The sequence below is a fragment of the Nycticebus coucang genome, chromosome 13 (assembly GCF_027406575.1).
Source record: "Nycticebus coucang isolate mNycCou1 chromosome 13, mNycCou1.pri, whole genome shotgun sequence".
NCBI lineage: Eukaryota > Metazoa > Chordata > Mammalia > Primates > Lorisidae > Nycticebus > Nycticebus coucang.
This window is the reverse complement of record NC_069792.1, coordinates 17464772-17486466: the sequence shown is the minus strand read 5'-3', so window position 1 is coordinate 17486466 and position 21695 is coordinate 17464772. Positions and strand designations below refer to the sequence as shown.

Here is a 21695-nt window from a genome sequence, read left to right as displayed (position 1 = left end):
TGCAAACCAGGAAGCAGGCCCTCACCAAGCACCAGATCTGCCTGCACCTTCAAGTGGACAATCCCAGCCTCCAGAATTGTGAGAAACATATTGCCATGGCTTAAGGTCCCCAGTGTGTATTTTTTTTTTTTTGTTATAGCAGCCCAAACCAATGAGGACACAGCGTGCGACGGTGTGGATGTTTCCAGAAGGGATTTGAACTGACCTGCTGAGTGAAGTACGTGATCCTCCCCTGCGTGAGGGGGCATCTGTTGGGGGCCTGAATAGAACAAAAGGAAAGTAGAATTTGCTCTCTGCTTGAGAGAGCTTGAACTGAGACATTACTGTTCTCAACACTCATGGTTCTCAGACCTTCAGACGCAGACTGGAATCTCTACCACCAGCCCTTTGGTTTTCAGGCCTCTGTACTATATCACCAACTTTCCTGGGTCTCCAGCTTAGAGATGACAGATGATGGGACTTCTAAGCTTCCGTGTATTGTGTTAGTTTATATAAACATGTACATATAAATTCATATATATTTTTGTAGGCTCTGTTTTGCTGGATAAACTTGGCTAATATGATATTCATCAGCAAAATGGATGCCTCTTTGCCTTTTTTTTTTTGGAGACAGACTTTGTTGCCCAGGGCTAGAGTTGTCATGGTGTCATCATAGCTCACTGCAACCTCTAACTCCTGGGCTCATGTGATCCTCCTGCCTCAGCATCCTCCTCCCAAGTAGTTTGGACTAGGAACCTGCCACAACACCTGGCTAATTTTTCTAGTTTTTTTTTTTTTTTTTTTTTTTTTAAATAAAGATGGAGTCTTCCTCTTGGTCAGGCTGGTCTAGAATGCCTGAGCTCAAGTGATCCTGCTACCTCAGCCTCCCAGAGTGCTAGGATTACAGGCATGAGCCACTGTACCCAGCCCCTATACAATTTGATTTAGAATTCAGGTCTTGCATGAATGCATTTGATAGGCAGGACCTAATTCATATCCAGAATCCTAACTGCAAAAGAGTCTAGGCATGTATAATACTTAGCTTTTCAGTCTCTGAAGTATCCAATGACCAATAAAAGGAAGCTGGACTAGCTATTGAGTGAGTCTATGCCCAGCGTCTACCACAGAAGGCAGATAAATGGGTTGAAAGAAAATTAAATATATGTCGCTTAACGATGGGGATGGTTCTGAGAAATTGGTCCTTAGGTAATTTTGTCATTGCGCAAACATCACAGAGTGTACTTACACAAACCTAGCTGGTATAACCTACCATGCACCCAGGTTCTTTGGCATAGCCTGTTGATCCTATGCTACCAACTGTACAGCATGCTGCTGAACTGAGAATGTAGGCAATTTAACACAATGGTAAGTATTTTCATATATAACAGAAAAGGTACAATTAAAAAATAGGGTATTAATCGTCTTATGGTACTAATACGGAATCCCTCATTGACCAAAACATCGTTATAAAGTATGTCACTGTAATGGGCCTGGCCCTAGGACTAAGCCCATAACATAAACAAAATCAGTGTTCCTTTATCAGGGAAGAAGGCTGAGGATGTCTCCTGGGATGGCAACAAGACTGTCTGCCATAATCCAGTTGGAAGAGGTCAGGGAAGGCAAATAGGAGAAGAACCTTCTAGGTATAGGAAAAAAGCAAAAGAACATGATGCTTTCAGGGAGGAGATGAATACTTGATATGTATTATTTTATTTAATTCTCAAAATCCTAGGAATAAATATAATACTATATTAGTCCATATTCTCACATCAAGGAGAGCCTTGATGGGTGGCACCTGTGGCTCAGTGAGTACGGCACCAGCCCCACATACCGAGGGTGGCAGGTTCAAGCCCGACCCTGGCCAAACTGCAACAAGGAGAGCCTTGAAAGGCATGTTAAAGCACTTGAATTTAAGGGTTACCAGAAATCCTTCATAGAGATGCAGAGGTGAGGGCCAGTAATCCCAGTGGATTACTAATCCTCAGTGACTCACTCCTGTAATTCCAGCACTTTGGGAGACTGAGGCAGGCAGATTGCTTGAGGCCAGAAGTTGGAGACCAGTCTGGGCAACATAGATCCCATCTCTACAAAAACTATTACATTAGACTAGGCACGATGAAGCATGCCTATAATCCTAGCACTTTGGAAGGCCAAGATAGAAGGATTGCTTGAGGTCAGCCTGAGAGAGAGTAAGATCTCATCTCTACAAAAATAGAAAAATTAGCTGGGCATAATGATGCATGCCAGTAGTCCCAGCTACTCAGGAAGCTGAGGTAGGAGGCTCACCCAAGCCCAGGAGTTTGAGGTTATAGTGAACTGCGATCATGCCACTGTACCCCAGCACGGGTGACAGAGCAAGACTCTGTCTGTCAAAAAATAAAAAGAAAGAAAAAAAAAAAAAAGAAATGCAGAAGTGCTGGGAGCTACTGGAAGTAGAGAGAAGAGTACAGTCTGCCAAACAACATACAACTCCATAAATATAATGAGAAACAAAACAGACTGGGAAAAGTTACTTGCAAAGCATAGAACTGTTAATTTACAGAAAATTAGTACCCAGGATATATAAAGAAATGCCATAAACCAATTTTTAAACATACAGATAACTCTAAAAAAAAAAAAATCAGACAAGGTGGCACCCATAGCTCAGTGGGTAGGGCACCAGCCACATACACGGAGGCTGGCAGGTTCAAACCCAGCCCGGGCCAGCTAAAACAACAATGGCAACCGCAACAACAACAAAAAAATAGCAGGGCGTTGTGGCAGGCGCCTGTAGTCCCAACTACTTGGGAGGCTGAGGCAAGACAATCACTTAACCTCAAAGGTTGGAGGTTGCTGTGAACTATGACGCCATGGCCCTCTACCCAGGGCAACAGCTTGAGACTCTGTCTCAAAAAAAAAAAAAAAAAAAACATCTGACAAAAGCTATGAGGCTGTAGTTTATAGAAGAGAAAACCCAAATGACTAAAAACATATGAAAAAATGCTTGTAGGAAAAAACAAAAATAAGCATATGTAAAATTATCTTTCAATGTCATGGCAAATACAAACTAAAATAAGAGTAAATACCGTTTGGTGTCCATCTACCTTCCTGGCCACGAGTCCGGGATGGAATGGTCAGGAGCATGCCAGGTTCTGGAGTTGGAATTGATCCGACTAAAGGCTGCCATTGGTGTTGTCATAGCAGCAAACTGTACATCAAAGGTGTTTAGAAAGATTGCAATGGCCCAAATGGCCTGAAAGGGGAAGAAGCAGGAGGCAGAATAGCATAGATTTCAACACTCCATCATCCTCATATGATACTCGACTTTTGCCAGGTCCTATGCTTTAATGATTTGTCTCATTCTGTTGTCCCAAGATTCTACTATGGAAGAAGAAGGAACCAACTCAGAGAGAGGGTCCCACATTGCCCAACATTACATTCTGTTATAATATGAAAGCCCAGTTACAAAGGGAGAATTATCAGGATTTGGAGATAATTCTGATAATTGTTTGGGGACAGGCTGGGTCTTGAAAGCTAAGCAGGAATCAACAAAAAAAGGAGCAGATATAATACATGAGCCAATGAGAAAGTAAGGCCTATGCACATTGAAAAAATATTTCCTATTTGACAAACTGCGTGATTTATTTGCGACGGCCATTACAAAGTGGAAGATGGTCATTCATTTTGTTTTCTTTTAATGGGACCTTGCTATTTGTATTTGTGTCCTGTGTGGTTAACACAAGAAGATAAGGAGGACATAATCTCACCAGTGGACCAAGGTTTCTAAGTTCCTGGGTGACAGATCATACATACACAAGTATGACACCCCGTGAAAGTTGACTTTTGTTTGTAGTCTCTGACACACATATATGTAAAACACACAAGAACAAATGTGTAAATACACACACACTGAGGATATTCACATGTTTTCTACATAGTTATAGTTGCAGTTATACCTTCTGGTTAATGATTCCTTCCAGTTAACATACTCCTTGTCAATCATCCTTTTTCCCTTGGAGACTTTTGAGAACAGCATACTTATTGTTCCTTAAAAGTGGAGCTAGTAGGATTTGAGAAAAGAGCTGTTAAGTTCGTATTGTAACTGAAAGGTTTAATGGGATGTTAATTTCAGGACATAATTTATGTTAGATTATCACTGGGGTATGAATAACATCATAATTTTCAATTACTTCCACCTCTCAATGCTCCACATCATTATTCTTGAATAGTTGTTTTAAAGAATAAGAAAAATGTATTATTTCACATAACAAGAAGTTGCTCCCTAGCTAGTTCATTCTAGTTAATTCTGTGACTATTCAGTATCTTTCAGTTGCTGGTTCCTTCTTTCCATTTTACCATCTCAAGTACAATCTCTTATTTAACAGGACAGTTGCAACAGTAAGGGACAGGCGTTCTTTCACAGGTAAGAATGTCTGGATGAGAGTGTCTTAGGAAAGAAGAGTGGCTTGTCTCCAAACAGGTATCTTGATGAAAGAACAAAATTGTCTCTCAAGTCCCCTAGCAGACTTCCCACCAGGTCTCAATGGCCAGCTCAAGTAATTTTAAAACATCCCTTTACATTCAGAATTTGTAACATTTAAATAGTTATTTTCAAAGTTTATTCTTAATGTAAAAGTTAAATTTTTAAACAGAAAAGGAAAACACTAGTGTCTCCCATTGACAATTAAAGTCACTGTGGTTAACTCATTATTTTAGATCCTGGCAGAAATCATAAGTAATTAGGCAATTTTCACCAAAATTATCTCGGTAAAGTTCATGTACTTCAAGTGTTTAAGAATCAACTTTCATTCAGATCAGTTCTCTATTTTCTGACAATTTAATATATTTTTCCACAGATTTGGAACTTTAACCTTGACGAGAGGTATAAATACTATGATTATCTCAATGTCAATATTATGTTTAAAAATAATCTTGCCTGAGGTAAAAGAATCTTACATAGAAAAGTCATGCATCTGTGACTAGGGTCATTTACATTTTGCTTGCATTAACTCTGTTTTGACATGCTTACTATGCAGCCAGGGAAAGCCCGAGGATGTGGTTTTTACAGACAACTTCCTACCAGTTCCAACCTCATTTTATACTGCAAACATCAGGAGGCGAGGTTCTCCAAATGAGATTTACATGTGTAAGTGCAGACCATAGATTCTGACAGCTTATAAGAAAATATCTTACCTGCTCCTGAATCCACTTGTATCTACAAAATATAAAACTTTCTAAGGTAATCATGATTATATTACTAAAGAATGGCTATTTTTTTTTTTTTTAATTTTGAGACAGAGTGTCACTCTGTTGCCCTGGGTAGAGTGCTGTGGCATCACCGCTCACAGAAACCTCAAACTCCTGGGCTCAAAAGATCTTTCCTCATCCTCCCAAGTAGCTGGGACTATAGGCGTCTGCCACAAAGCCAGGCTATTTTTAGAAATAGGGTCTCACACTTGCTCAGTCTGGTCTCAAACTCCTCAACTCAAGCAATCCACCCACCTTGGCCTCCCAGAGTGCTAGGATTACGGCGTGAGCCATGGCACCCGGCCTAGAATTTTAAAAAAACTACTATTAATAAAATTCTATGCTGGGTGGCGCCTGTGGCTCAGTCGGTAAGGCGCCGGCCCCATATACCGAGGGTGGCGGGTTCAAACCCAGCCCCTGCTGAACTGCAACCAAAAAATAGCCGGGCGTTGTGGCGGGCGCCTGTAGTCTCAGCTACTTGGGAGGCTGAGGCAAGAGAATCGCTTAAGCCCAGGAGTTGGAGGTTGCTGTGAGCTGTGTGATGCCACGGCACTCTACCAAGGGCTACACAGACTGTGCCTCAAAAAAAAAAAAAAAAAAATGCTTCTAGCAAAGTTACACTCAGCAGCTCAACCCAAATCCGAAGGCCAGGCCTCCCCTCCGGACCTAGCGTCTGCCCGCACTGCGCATGGACGGGCGGGACTGAGTCCCAGAAGGGGCGGGTCTAGCCCTAGAGGTCCAAGAGCTACCCGCGGACGGCGCACCTCCTTTTCCGCGCGGCAGCCGAGGGAGGAAGGTTCGGGAATAACTGCTACCTATGCGGGTGGGCGGGAAGACCTGCTAGCTTTGCGGGTGGGAAAGCGGCTGAGCCTGCCAGTCGGTACCTGGGCTCTTGGAGGTGAGAGCCATTGCGGTCTTTGTTCCTCCTCTTCTACGTGCCGGGCTCTCGCTTCGTGGGTACCGAGCGCCGCGCCGCCTTGCTCCAGCCCAGCCGAGGCAGCCGGCGCCGCAGGTTTGGCCCAGGAGGCGACGCTCCCCGCGCGGTCAGGGGCCACCAGCCCTCCGGCCACCTGAACGGGCGCGTTTGTGAGCAACCACCTGGAAGTCTTAGCGCAGCCTACTCCGTAAGCGCTGATTTTGACTGTGAGCCCAGAAGTTAGTATAAAGGGCCTTGCCTGACTCGGGAACCCAAGGTGCCTGAAAGGAACGGCCAGGTAACTTCGTGTTCCGCTTTCCCGGGTCCCTTTTGTAGCCCTGCAAATCTGAGCGTGCGGCATTGGCTTGTTCAGGTTTCCTTTAAATGGGCGGCTTATTTATCATTTATAAGGGAGGAGTTTATACGCGGGGGAGGTGATTATCTCCTAGTAATAAGAGGACCCATCCCTAACATTACTTTGTGGTTTTGAAATTTTCTTTTCTTTTTTTTGGTAGAGACAGAGTCTCACTGTACCGCCCTCAGGTAGAGTGCCGTGGCGTCACACGGCTCATAGCAACCTCTAACTCTTGGGCTTACGCGATTCTCTTGCCTCAGCCTCCCGAACAGATGGGACTACAGGGAAATTTTATTTTCTTTCTTTCTTTCTTTTTTTTTAATTGTTGGGGATTCATTGAGGGTACAATAAGCCAGGTTACACTGACTGCAATTGTTAGGTAAAGTCCCTCTTGCAATCATGGGAAATTTTATTTTCTTTCTTACTTTTTTTTTTTTTTATTGTTGGGGATTCATTGAGGGTACAATAAGCCAGGTTACACTGATTGCAATTGTTAGGTAAAGTTCCTCTTGCAATCGTGGGAAATTTTATTTTCTAAACAAAGTTTACTGCTGGTCTCTAGCCTTAAGTGGAGCGAGTCGCGTTTTCCTGTAAATTTCCTTGTAAATAAGTTCTGAGAAAAGACATTGAAATTGGAGAACAGCCCGTGCAGGTCTGGAAGGCCCTTAGGCTGTAAATGCCTACCGTCGTGCCTGTGCTTGAATTCACAGGGAGATGGGTGTTTCCGGACGTGCATCAGTCAACTGCGGGAAGACTGGACAACATGCTGCCAATTCAAAAACTTAAAAATGGTAAGGCATCTGTGAGACGTGGTATATTCCTGGGGTTTTTTTTTTCTTCCCGATTTGAAATACATTGTTTCATTTGAACTAATTTTCAGAGTTAGCTGTCAACAGGATGAATGTAATGGTTCTGTAATCCGTGTATTCCTTAATTTTAAGCCCTATGTGGTTTGAATTGTTGCTAAGTGCTGGGATTTCTAGAAATTTACAAGCTAAGTGTTTGTTTGATAAAAATACAGGTAGTGCACGAAAGTCTGAAACATAAATACAAAAGAACTCAACGACCCATTTAAAAGCGGTAATATTGCCAATACTGTGTTACCTCCCACCTCCATTCCCCTGCCCCCCATCTAGTAGTACCTGTCTCTAATTTTGTGTCCATCGGTTTCTTGATCCTGTGGCTGGGAGGTGAGATGGATAGTTTATTATTCATATGTATCTTTAAACATAGGCATTATAAGAATGAGTATGCATGTAGTTGTCTGTAGTTCCTGTGAATCATAATACTAAACTGAAATTTTCCAAATTAGAATTATTCACAAGCAGTAATTTTATTCCTCATACTCAAGTGAAATATTTCAGCATTTCAAGACATGAAAATACTGATAGTTTAGCAGGGTCCAAACTTGTATGTCTTCATAAATCATATCAATAATTGTCTAGCTCAATGATTTATACTCCTGAGGTGCTGTGTGACATTTCGTGTGGCCCTGGCCATCTCCTTTGCCCTGTTTGTGTACATTCAGTTAACTTAAACTTAATTCTATAGGAATGTGTCTGGTAATACTGACAGTGTAAGGCATCCCTGCTCTAAAACTACTAGATTTGCCATTGTACTGTTTTCAGGTGAAAATCTTCACACTAGTTTCTGTACATCTAGCATTTAACCTGGCTTAGTGCATTCTAGTCAAGCTCTAAGACAGAAAAGCAATGGTTGTCTACTCATTAGGACCATTGTGTCTTAAAATCAATACTGTGATGATGAAGGATATAAAATGTTTCCATCATTTATGTAATTTTTAGGTACTAACCAATCAAAAGATTTAAAATACTCAAGTCATTAACAGATGTTTTTAAATTTTGCGTTTGTCGATTAATACTATCAGAAGTAATAAAACAGGAATTGTGTTCTTTTATTCCATTAGAAATGTATTGAACAAGAGATACTGGTACTTTTATTAAAAAGTGGGTTGGAGTCCCAAAAGGTAGGTTGGGTTCCTTACAGGAATGACTTTTGTGTTTTTTTTTTGTTTTTTTTTTTGTTGAGACAGGGTCCCACCCTATGCCCCTGAGCAGAGTGCAGTGGGTGTGGTAGCTCACCACAACCTCAGACTCAGGCTGCAGGCACGCCGCTGGGATTACTGGCGCTCAATGCAGTGCCCGGCTGGGTTTTTCCATTTTTTTCATGAGTCGGGGTCTCACTGTCGCTCAGGCAGGTCTCTAACTCCTGAGCTCAAGCGATTGATTCTGCCTCCTCAGCCTCCCACACTGCTGGGATTACAGGCATGAGCCACCGCGCCCGGCAGGAATGAAATTTTTATTAGACTATTCCTTCATATAACATGCCAAACAAATGCAATTACAAATGGGAATTGACAGTGAAAATTTAATTTTTAGGTCTGACAAATCCTATGAGTTTTGAAGGTGTGTGAAGGTCATTGTGACAGATGTTTTCCAAAAGAAAATGGCAATGAAAAAGTAGAACCACCACTGCATATATTGAGGTACAAAAAGTGTTAAATGACATCTTTTTGGGGATCGTGGTGCTATTGTTACTAACAAGCAATACACAAAATGTTTGATGTGTTATTGACATTGATAATGGTGGCACAATGATGACTTAAATTTTTGCCATTTACCCAGCTGAGGGTATCTTTAAAGAAATAATTCTTAGACTGAGATGCCAGTAATCTATATTGGTTTATGTTAATGGTGTGTAGTACAGTTTTTTTACTAAGAGGCTAAATGTTCTTTCTCCTTAGCACATAGGTAGCTGCAGATGGATGTCCTTTAGCTGCAGTTTTTTGAAATACTCCTTTGTTGCCTCAGGTAAGTAATTGTAACTAGGAAAGCGACCACATCTGTTGACAGTTGAAAGTGTCTGATAAATCCAAGGGATTGGGTCCAATACCTGTTGCAGTTGCCTTTGCATGTCAGGATATGGTTTCCTTTTCTCAGCATTGAATTTTTTTTTTTTTGAGACAGTCTCAAACTGTCCCCCTGGGTAGAGTGCCGTGGCACCACAGCTCGCAGCAACCTCAAATTCTTGGACTTCAGCAATTCAATTCTCTTGCCTCAGCCTCCCAAATAGCTGGGACTACAGACGCCCACCACACCACCCAGCTATTTTTTGGTTGTAGTTGTTGTTTGGCAAATATGGGCTGGATTTGAACCTACCAGTCTTGGTGTATGTGGCTGGCGCCCTAAGTGCTGAGCTAGAGGCACCAAACCTCAGCAAAAAGCCACTGTTTGAGGTTATGTGGTTAACTTTATCTTTGATTATGAAATGATTTTTACTGTTATGATTTTTTAGAGGTGTGCCATGCAACATTATGGAAGAAAGAACGAAGACTGCAAGAAAACAGATGAACAGAAGCAAATGATGAAAATGAATATTTTACTTGGTTTAACTAACTTCATAATAAATGATATAGAAAATAAATGTGACTTTTAATTGCTGGGCACTAAAGTCTGTTTTCTTTTAAAATAGCGATATTCTTTTTTTTTTTTTTTTTTTTTTTGAGACAGAACCTCAAGCTGTCACCCTGGATAGAGTGCCATGGCATCACACAGCTCACAGCAACCTCCAACTCTTGGGCTCAAGAGAGTCTCCTGCCTCCACCTCCCAAGGAGCTGGGACTACAGGCTCCTGCCACAACACCCGGATATTTTTTAGTTGCAGCTGTCATTGTTTGGCGGGCCAGGGCTGGATGAGAAGCCACCAGCTCAGGTGTAGTGGCTGGCACCTTAGCTGCTTGAGGCACAGGCGCTGAGCCAAAATAGCTGTATTCTTAATAGTCACTACTAGTCAGACCTGTTTTTAGCATACTTTAACAATGTAATTGGCTCATTTGTGGGTGGTGATCTCATTGAGATAGAGCATGGGGAGATATTTCCTGTACTCCCTACCCACTTTCCCTTTGTAGCTTTTGGTAATTTCTGGAGAGGCCCTAATTGCTGCATGTTTCATATCTGGCTTCCCCTTTGTAATTCTCTATTGTACCTGAAAAATCGGTAGGAATCTTGAATGCTTGAATGCAATCAAATTGTCCCTTATGTGAAAGCTATCATCTTTCTGTGATTATAGATTTTATTTACGATTAAAATTTTAAGGGCCCAGGCACTGTGGGTCACCCCTGTTGTATTCCTAGCATTTTGGGAGGCTGAGGCAGGTGGATTTCCTGAGCGCTGTCAGGTTTGACACCAGTCTGACCCAGAGTGAGACATTTCTGGCCACATGCGCCAAGGCTGGCGGGTTTGAACCCAGCCAGGGCCAGCTAACCAACAATGATAACTGCAAAAAAAAAAAAATTGGGTGTTGTGGCAGTCGTTTATAGTCCCAGCTATGTGGGAGGCTGAGGCAGGAGAATTACTTAAGCCCAAGAGTTTGAAGTTGCTGTGACAGCACAGTGCACTACTGAGGGTGACATAGTGAGACTGTCTCAAAAAAAAAAAAAAAGGGTGTAGTGGGTGCCTGTAGTCCCAGCTACTTGGGAGGCTGAGGCAAGAGGATCATTTGAACCTAAAAGCTTGAGGTTGCTGTAAATTATGAGGCCATAGCAGTCTACCAAGTGCAACAGTGAGCCTGTCTTAATTAAAAAAAATATTTTTTATTTTATTCAGTTTGACTTCATCTTTGAACACAGTAATCCTAATCTTAGTACAAGTAATAATTGTGCTATGTTGGGAGAAACTGGGCTGGCAGGTCTAGGATTAAAAGAATTGAATTTGAAAACTAGATTTCTAGCTAGGAGAAGATAAAGACAGGGAAGTGTTCTGCCTTCATCCCATAGAGAACCATAAAAGAGTTGTACACGAGAAGCCCAAGATAAGCTTCTTGCTAACTGGTAACAAAATTGTAATATGTAAACGTTAAAAACTGGCTTTTCCTTCTAACATTGTCCCTGGCACTAGTAGGTGTTCAATGATAGTGATCTAGATCCCAGAGAGTTGGTGAGTGGTCCTGCTGTTTGGTTAAGAAACTGAAGTGCCAATTTTGAAAGATTTGATGCATGATAGCATCTTGGTTAATAAAGTGGCAGTTCGGTGATATTTTGCTTTTCTGTGAATGGATGTGATCTTTCGATAAGGCTTTGAAGAATGAGAACTAAAGATTTAAGAATTTTTTACAAGATACGTGTTCTCATCATGTTTCTGCCTTTTCAGAGCAGAAAAACTTCCCTTCGAAAATGAGGACTGGGGGTGGTGCCTGTGGCGCCGGCCCCATATACCGAGGGTGGCGGGTTTGAACCCAACCCTGGCCAAACCTCAACAACAACAAGAAATTAGCCAGGTGTGGTGGGCTTCTGTAGTCCCAGCTACTTGGGAGGCTGAGGCAAGAGAATCACCTAAGCCCAGGAGTTGGAGGTTGCTGTGAGCTGTGACACTATGGCACTCTACTGAGGGCAATATAGTGAGACTGTCTCTAAAAAAACAAAAACGAAGACTGGGCTTCCAAATTGATTTCTTTGCCTTATGGAACCTTTCTTGTAACTTAGTCAAGGCTAAGTAGCCAATTTATAAATTACAGTCTCCTTGATAACATGTAAATTTTCATTTCACCTGACATATTTGTGCATAATATATGGGGAATTCCCAAGGCTTTTTCAGACTCTATATTTAGGGCTTCTGAAATTACATCATAGACATGTCAAAAAAAGCACAAAAAGGCCTTAAATTTGAAGTTTAAGGTTATGTAATTTTTTTTAAAGTTTTGATCTACCACCAGGCATCATACAAAACGTTATATACATTATTTACTCATTAGTTTTGACAAGTTCACAAGTGTAAGGGGAAAAAAATAGTTTAACATTATTTGTAGATAAAGCATTATTGCCATCTTGTGACAAATATAGTGAACTACATAAAAGTTATTTTTCACATTGTTCAGCTTATTTATATTTTTGTCTATTCACCATTGATATTCTGAACTAACCAGAATTTGTTTTTTAAGTAGTATTCTCCTTGACAACTTTATCACTTACAAATTGTCCACACTGTTGTAATTTTAAAATTCTGCTGTTGGCTATAGAGGTTTGGATTAGTGTTTATCCCATTAGGAATTAATTTTGAGGAGGCCATACTTATATTTTTAAAAATCACTCTCAAATACACTTTCTTAGGTAGGAATGAAGAAAAAAAGATGTCCTCAAGTCACTTATTCATCACTAGAGAAGATACCTGTCCCTGGTCCATATGTGGCAATAAACTGTTCAAGCTGTCGTTGGCACTGAGTCAGGTAGATATCCCTTTGCTCTAAATACTCTTCATTATACAATTCAAACGGAAATACTGCATTTGGAGCAACACAAAATACAGCGGCTCCTAAAGAAGGAAACAGAATGTAAGTGAGGAATACTTAAAATGCCAAATGTGAGGGCGGTGCCTGTGGCTCAAGGAGTAGGGTACCGGTCCCATATGCCGGAGGTGGTGGGTTCAAACCCAGCCCCGGCCAAAAAAAAAAGCCAAATGTGAAATCACTCTCTCAAACAAAATAATGAAAACGTAAAAATTAAGTTCTGACTCATTCAATAGAGCATGTTGATAATCATCTAAATCTGACACTTGTTCTTTTAAACTAAGGAAGTGGCTTTAGTTTGGTACCAACGGAAGAAGTATTTTGATGTCTACACTTTAAAGCTTGGAAATTGTAAAAAGCATTAGTTTTGAAGCTGAATAGTAATGTTTAGAGGTGACAATAGTAGAAAAAGAAGGTATTGGGATATGGGTAAAAAGAATAAATGAATGATCAAGGATAAACACATTGCAGTACATTTCTCAGTTGTTAGAAGCATTCATGGCAAGGTAAATATCTAAATTTATGGACTAGAATAGCCCCTCAAATAAACTGGCATATATCAAATGATTTTCAACAAGGATAGTAAGATCATTCTATGGGGAGAAAAAAACAGGAGTTGGAACCTGTTCATGGAAAAAACATGAAGTTGGACCCTTAGCTTACATCATACGCAAAAATTATCTGAAAATGGAGCATAGATCTAAATGCAAGAGTTCTAAGACTTTAAAATGTAAACATTAAAAGACTGTAAGTCTTAGAAGAAAACACAGGAGGAAAGTTGAATCATTTTGGATTTGACAGTGATTTCTTGAATATCACACCAAAAACAAAGGCACCAAAACAAAAAATAAATTGGACCACATCAAAATTAAAAACTGCATCAAAAGATACAATCACTGGTGAAAAGGCAACCCAGGAAATAGAAAGTACTTGCAAATCATATCTCTGATGAAAGACTCTGGAAGTCAGTAAGAGAACAACCTGATTTTTAAAATGGGTGTCATGCAGGGGATCAGAGTGGAGGGGGCGGGAAATAGGGAAGGATTAAAATAGACATTTCTCAAAGAGGATAAACAGATGACCAATAGGCATATGAAAAAGATGTTCTACATCACTAATTAAGGAAATAATCAAAATCACAATGCTGGTCACTTAATTGTGGTCAAGGGTATAATACAACAAGAGGACATTTCAATTCTAAAAATTTATACACCTAACTTAAATGCTCAGATTTATGAAAGAGACCTTTTATGAAAGAATTGAAATTATACCTTGTATCTTTTAAGACCACAAGGTAATAAAGGTGGAACTCAACTCCAACAAAAATTTTCAGCCCCATACAGAGGCATGGAAGTTAAACAACCTTATGGTGAATGACAGTTGGGTCAAGGAAGAGATAAAGGAGGAAATTGTTAACATAACACCAATGAAGCTACAAGTTACCAAAACCTGTGGGACACTGCAAAAGCAGTCTTAAGAGGGAAAGTTATCATATTAGATGTCTATATCCAAAAAACAGAAAGAGAGCACATCAATAACTTAATGAATCATCTTAAGGAAATGGAAAAGGATGAACAATCTAATCCCAAACCTAGCAGAAGAACAGAAATAACCAAAATTAAATTAGAAATAAATGAAATTGAAAACAAAAGAACCATTCAGAAAATTAATGAAACAAAAAGTTGGTTCTTTGAAAAAATAAAATAAACCTTTGGCCAGATTAACTAGAAACTAAAAAGAAAAATCTCTAATAACTTCAATCAGAAATGAAAAGGAGGAAATAACAGATATCACAGAGATACAAGATATTGTCTCTGACTACAGGAAACTATGCCAGAAATTTGAGAATGTGGGCTGGGCACCCATAGCACAGTGGTTAGGGCACTGGCCACATGCTCCAGGGCTGGTGGGTTCAAACCTGGCTGGGACCTGCTAAAAAAAAAAAAAAATACCCAGGCATTGTGGTGGGTTCCTGTAGTCACAGCTACTAGAGAGGCTGAGACAAGAGAATCACTTGAGCCCAAGGGTTTGAGGTTGCTGTAAGCTATGATGGCATAGCACTCTACTGAGGGTGACAAAGTAAGACTCTGTCTTGAAAAAAAGAAGAGAGAAAGGGAGAAAGAGAGGGAGGGCGGGAGGAAGGAAGGAAGAGAGGGAGGAAGGGAGGAAAGAAGGAAGAGATGAAGAAAGGAAGGAAGAGAGGGAGGAAGGAAAGAAGAGAGTGGGAGGGGGAGGAAGGAAGGGAGAGAGGAGGAGAAAAGCACTGAGATCAAAGAAACAGTAAAAAAATCTTCCAACAAAAAGCCCTGGGCCAGATGGCTTCACACCAGAATTCTATCAACTCTTTAAAAAAAAAGCTCAAGCCTATAATACAGAGACTATTCTAAAACATTTAGAACAGTGGTTCTTTTTTTTTTTTTTTGTAGAGACAGAGTTTCACTTTATCGCCCTCGGTAGAGTGCCGTGGTGTCACACAGCTCACAGCAACCTCCAACTCCTGGGCCTAGGCGATTCTCCTGCCTCAGCCTCCCAAGTAGCTGGGACTCCAGGCACCCACCACAACGCCCGGCTATTTTTTTGTTGCAGTTTGGCTGGGCCGGGTTTGAACCCACCACCCTCGGTATATGGGGCTGGCGCCCTGCTCACTGAGCCACAGGCGCTGCCCAGAACAGTGGTTCTTTTTTTTTTTTTTTTTATTGTTGGAGATTCATTGAGGGTACAATAAGCCAGGTTACACTGATTGCAATTGTTAGGTAAAGTCCCTCTTGCAATCATGTCTTGCCCCCATAAAGTGTGACACACACCAAGGCCCCACCCACCTCCCTCCTTCCCTCTTTCTGTTTCCCCCCCCATAACCATAATTGTCATTAATTGTCCTCATATCAAAATTGAGTACATAGGATTCATGCTTCTCCATTCTTGTGATGCTTTACTAAGAATAATGTCTTCCACGTCCATCCAGGTTAATATGAAGGATGTAAAGTCTCCATTTTTTTTAATGGCTGAATAGTATTCCATGGTATACATATACCACAGCTTGTTAATCCATTCCTGGGTTGGTGGGCATTTAGGCTGTTTCCACATTTTGGCGATTGTAAATTGAGCTGCAATAAACAGTCTAGTACAAGTGTCCTTATGATAAAAGGATTTTTTTCCTTCTGGGTAGATGCCCAGTAATGGGATTGCAGGATCAAATGGGAGGTCTAGCTTGAGTGCTTTGAGGTTTCTCCATACTTCCTTCCAGAAAGGTTGTACTAGTTTGCAGTCCCACCAGCAGTGTAAAAGTGTTCCCTTCTCTCCACATCCACACCAGCATCTGCAGTTTTGAGATTTTGTGATGTGGGCCATTCTCACTGGGGTTAGATGATATCTCAGGGTTGTTTTGATTTGCATTTCTCTAATATATAGAGATGATGAACATTTTTTCATGTGTTTGTTAGCCATTCATCTGTCGTCTTTAGAGAAAGTTCTATTCACGTCTCTTGCCCATTGATATATGGATTGTTGGCTTTTTTCATGTGGATTAATTTGAGTTCTCTATAGATCCTAGTTATCAAGCTTTTGTCTGATTGAAAATATGCAAATATCCTTTCCCATTGTGTAGGTTGTCTCTTTGCTTTGGTTATTGTCTCCTTAGCTGTACAGAAGCTTTTCAGTTTAATGAAGTCCCAGATGTTTATTTTTGTTGTTGTTGCAATTGCCATGGCAGTCTTCTTCATGAAGTCTTTCCCCAGGCCAATATCTTCCAGTGTTTTTCCTATGCTTTCTTGGAGGATTTTTATTGTTTCATGCCTTAAGTTTAAGTCCTTTATCCATCTTGAATCAATTTTTGTGAGTGGGGAAAGGTGTGGGTCCAGTTTCAGTCTTTTACATGTAGACATCCAGTTCTCCCAACACCATTTATTGAATAGGGAGTCTTTCCCCCAAGGTATGTTCTTGTTTGGTTTATCAAAGATTAGGTGGTTGTAAAATGTTAGTTTCATTTCCTGGTTTTCAATTCGATTCCAAGTGTCTATGTCTCTGTTTTTGTGCCAGTACCATGCTGTCTTGAGCACTATGGCTTTGTAGTACAGACTAAAATCTGGTATGCTGATGCCCCCAGCTTTATTTTTGTTACAGAGAACTGCCTTAGCTATATGGGGTTTTTTCCGGTTCCATACAAAACGCAGAATCATTTTTTCCAAATCTTGAAAGTACGATGTTGGTATTTTGATAGGAATGGCATTGAATAGGTAGATTGCTTTGGGAAGTATAGACATTTTAACAATGTTGATTCTTCCCATCCATGAGCATGGTATGTTCTTCCATTTGTTAATATCCTCTGCTATTTCCTTTCTGAGGAGTTCATAGTTTTCTTTATAGAGGTCCTTCACCTCCTTCGTTAGGTATATTCCTAGGTATTTCATTTTCTTTGAGACTATGGTGAGGGGAGTTGTGTCCTTAATTAGCTTCTCATCTTGACTGTTATTGGTGTACACAAAGGCTACTGACTTGTGGACATTGATTTTATATCCTGAAACATTACTGTATTTTTTGATGACTTCTAGGAGTCTTGTGGTTGAGTCTTTGGGGTTCTCTAAGTATAAGATCATGTCGTCAGCAAAGAGGGAGAGTTTGACCTCCTCTGCTCCCATTTGGATTCCCTTGATTTCCTTGTCTTGCCTAATTGTATTGGCTAGAACTTCCAGCACTACGTTGAATAGTAAAGGTGACAGAGGACAACCTTGTCTGGTTCCAGTTCTAAGAGGAAAAGCTTTGAGTTTTACTCCATTCAGTAAAATATTGGCTGTGGGTTTGTCATAGATAGCTTCAATCGGTTTTAGAAATGTGCCACCTATGCCTATACTCTTCAGTGTTCTAATTAGAAAAGGATGCTGGATTTTATCAAATGCTTTTTCTGCATCTATTGAGAGGATCATGTGATCTTTATTTTTGCCTCTGTTAATATGGTGGATAACATTTATAGACTTGCGTATGTTAAACCAGCCTTGCATCCAGAACAGTGGTTCTTAACCTTGCTAAAGCTGTGGCCCTTTAATATAATTCCTGTGGGTCCCACAGGTTGAGAACCGCTGATTTAGAAGGAAGGTCCTTCTCCAAAACATTCTATGAAGCAAACATCACCCTGATACCAAAACCAGGAAAGGATCCAGTTAAAAAGGAGCACTACAGACCAATTTCATGAATTTATATAGATTCAAAAATACTCAATAAAATCCTAGTCAATAGATTACAGCTACACATTAAAAAATTATACATCATGGGTGATGCCTGTGGCTCAGTCCGTAAGGCACCAGCCCCATATACCGAGGGTGGCGGGTTCAAACCCGGCCCCGGCCAAACTGCAACCAAAAAATAGCCGGGCGTTGTGGCGGGCGCCTGTAGTCCCAGCTACTCGGGAGGCTGAGGCAGGAGAATCGCTTAAGCCCAGGAGTTGAAGGTTGCTGTGAGCTGTGTGATGCCACGGCACTCCCCGAGGGCCACAGAGTGAGACTCTGTCTCTACAAAAAAAAAAAAATTATACATCATGATCATGTAGGCTTCATCCCAGGGAAGGAAGGGTAATTTAACATATGCAAATCTATAAATGTAACTCACCATATCAATAGAAGCAAAAACAAAGACCATAGGATCCTCTCAATAGATACAGAAAAAGCATTTGTTAAAATTCAGTATACTTTTCTAACAAGAACTCTTAAGAATATAGGCATAGTGCGTACATTTCTTAAACTGATTGAGCCATCTATGACAAACCCACAACTAATATCATCCTGAATGGAGCAAAACTGAAAGCTCTTCCACTTAGAACTGGAACTAAACAAGGATGTCTTCTATCACGACTATTACTCAACATTGTGATGGAAGTTCTAGCCAATGCAATCAGGTAAGAGAAAACTATAAAGGGCACCCAAATGGGGGCAAAGGAGGTCAAACTCTTGCTCTTTGCCAATGATATGATCACATACTTAGAAAATCCCAGTGACTCAATCACAAGACTCCTGGAAGTGATGAAGAAATACAGTAACGGGTCAGGATATAAAATCAGTGTCACAAATCAGTAGTAGTCTTTGTTTACGGCAACAATAGCCAAGCTGAGAAGCTAATCAACGACCAATTCCCTTCACAGAAGCTTCAAAGAAAATTAAATACATAAGAATATGCCTAAAAAAAGAGGTGAAGGACCTCTACAAAGAGAATTATGAAACCTTAAGAAAAGAAATAACAGAAGACATTAACAAACGGAAGAACATACCATGCTCTTGGCTGGGAAGAATCAACATTATTAAAATGTCTATACTTCCCAAACAATCTACAGATTCAATGCAATTCCCATTAAAATACCAACATCATACTTTGAAGAAGTGGAAAAAATAGTTCTTCATTTCATATGGAACCAGAAAAAGAAACCATATAGCCAAGGCAATTTTTAGTAATACAAACAAAGTTGGAGGCATCAGTCCACCAGACTTTAGGCTATATTACAAGTCCACAGTGATCAAAAAAGCATGATATTGCACAAAAATAGAGACATTTGGAACTGGATAGAAAACCAAGAGATTAAACCAGTCTCTTATAGCCATTTGATCTTTGTTAAACCAAATAGAAGCATACACTGGGGAAAAGAATCCCTCTTAATAAATGATGCTGGGAAAACTGGATAACCACATGTAAAAGACTGAAACTGGACCCACATGCTTCACCACCTAAAAAAATTGATTCAAGATGGATAAAAGATTTAAATATAAGACATGGAATGATAAAAATCCTAGAAGAAAGTGTGGAGAAAACTCCTGAGGATGTCGGTCTGGGGAAAGATTTTATCAAGAAGATTTCCATAGCAATGGCGATAACAAAAATAAACAAATGGAACTTAATTAAATTGAAAAGCTTCTGCACAGCTAAGGAGATAACAAGCAAATCAAATAGACAACCTTCAGAATGGGAAAAGATTTGCATGTTACAAATCTTACAAAGGTTTAATAACTAGAATCTTTAGAGAGCTCAAATTAATCAACAGAAAAAGAATCCCATCTCTCACTGGGCAAAAAACATGAGCAGAACCTTCTCTGAAGAAGACAGATGAATGGTTAACAAAGGCATGAAAAAATGCCCATCATCCATAATCATCAGAGAAATGCGAAAGAAAATCAACCTGAGGTATCACCTAACCCCAGTGAGAATAGTCCACATCACAAAGTCCCAAAGTTGCAGATGCTGGTGTGGGCATGGAGGGAGGGGAACACTTTTACACTGTTGGTGAGTCTACAAACTCACATCGCCTCTTTGGAAAGAAGTATGGAGAATCCTCAAAGAACTCAAATTAGACTTCTCATTTGACCCCACAATCCCATTCCTAGGTATCTACTCAGAAGAAAAAATCATTTTAGTATAAGGATATTTCCACTGGATTGTTTATAACTCAATTTGCAATTGCCAAGATGTGGAAATGACCTAAATGTCCATCAACTCAGGAATGGATTAACAAACTGAGGTATAATGTATACTATGGAAAACTATTCAGCCATAAAATGATAGTGACTTTACATCTTTTGTATTAACCTGGATGGAGTTGAAACATAGTCTTTCTACTAAAGTATCACAATAATGGAAAAACAAATATCCAATGTACTCAATGCTAATATGAAGCCAGTAGACCATCTAATTCACACCCACAGAGGAGAAAAACTCATTTCAATTCAAGTTGAGGGAAGTGAGAATGAAGGAAAGGGGAGAGGAAAGGAGGGGGGCTTCGGAAGCTCCCAATTAATGGGCATGACATAGTGGTATAAGGCACATTTGGGTGCAGGACACAAGTACGAGAGGGACTCTGCCTAACAAATTCAAATATGACCTAGTTGTTTGTATCGCCACATTAACCTGAAATAATAAAATAAAGGTGATTGAATTTAAGCTGACAAAAAAAATCAGAATGCAATACCCCCCTCACACCCATACAATGGCTATTGTAAAAATAAAAAGGAAATGATAAGTGTTGACAAGGATGTAGAAAAATTGGAACTCTTATGTAATGTTGGGAATGTAAAATGGTACACACACGACGGAAAACAGTTTGGTGGTTCATCAACAAAATTAAACAATTTCCATGATCCAGTAATTTCACTTACAGGTATATACGCAAAAGATTTGGAAGCAAAATCTCAAAGGGATATGTATGTGTATCTGCACATTCATGTTCCTAGCAGTATTACAAGGTGTAAGCAACCAAAGTGTTCATTGACAAAGGAATAAACAAAATATGGACAAAATGTGGTATATATGTATTATTATTAAGTAATAGTACTCACACAATATAGATGAACCTTGAGAACATTATGTTACATGAAATAACCCAGTCACAAAAGGACAAATATTACATGATTCCACTTATATGAGGTACCTAAGAATGGTCAAATTCCTAGAGACAGCAGAATGATAGTTGCCAGAGGCTAGGTAGATGTGGAAATGGGGAGTTGGGGTTTAATGGATACAAAGTTTTAGTTTGGGAAGATAAAAAACTTATGGAAATGGATGGTGGTGATAGTTGCACAACAACATGAATATGCTTAACACCACTGAATCGTACACTTAAAAATGATTAACGAGGTTGATTTTATGTATATTTTACTACAATTTAAAAAACATTGACTTTTATTATAGGAGTTCAGCTCTTATACTCCGTTTCATTCATTGATTCATTGAATAAGTACCTAAATGGGGCAGTACCAAGAGTACCAAGCCATGACTCCCTTGCTACCCTACACTCTGCTGCTTCCAGACCATTCTTTCCCCTGCTTCCTCCTTTCTCTCCTTTGATGTTCAGTGCCACCTTGCTGTAACAACCTTTTCCCCCTTCCATATTCAACGCCTAGCTCTCAGCACTTGGTGCACAATTTTCCTTTCTTCCCCAATATCCAACAT

At 40.1% G+C, this 21695-nt stretch overlaps 1 protein-coding gene, 1 long non-coding RNA gene and 1 other non-coding gene across 4 annotated transcripts in view; 2 read left to right on the top strand and 1 right to left on the bottom strand.

The window, feature by feature from the left end:
- The first annotated feature begins 5957 nt into the window (after nt 1–5957).
- Nucleotides 5958–21300, top strand: LOC128563760 (uncharacterized). 2 transcript variants are annotated; one of them, XR_008373881.1, is made up of 7 exons: nt 5958–6419; nt 7187–7267; nt 8876–8982; nt 9241–9307; nt 9792–9921; nt 12601–12716; nt 18904–21300. It is a non-coding gene; the product is annotated as an uncharacterized LOC128563760 (long non-coding RNA). The 2 variants fall into 2 exon arrangements; XR_008373882.1 differs by lacking the exons at nt 12601–12716; nt 18904–21300 and having other exon boundaries at nt 5962–6419; nt 9792–11530.
- LOC128564188 (small nucleolar RNA SNORD87) lies at nt 9082–9166 on the top strand. The gene has a single exon (XR_008374055.1). It is a non-coding gene; the product is annotated as a small nucleolar RNA SNORD87 (small nucleolar RNA).
- Nucleotides 12636–21695, bottom strand: part of MCMDC2 (minichromosome maintenance domain containing 2) — a 43647-nt gene continuing 34587 nt past the window's right edge. The window contains exon 14 of the mRNA XM_053559214.1: nt 12636–12802. Coding sequence (XP_053415189.1) covers nt 12636–12802 — 167 coding nt within the window. The remainder of the gene's footprint in view (nt 12803–21695) is intronic.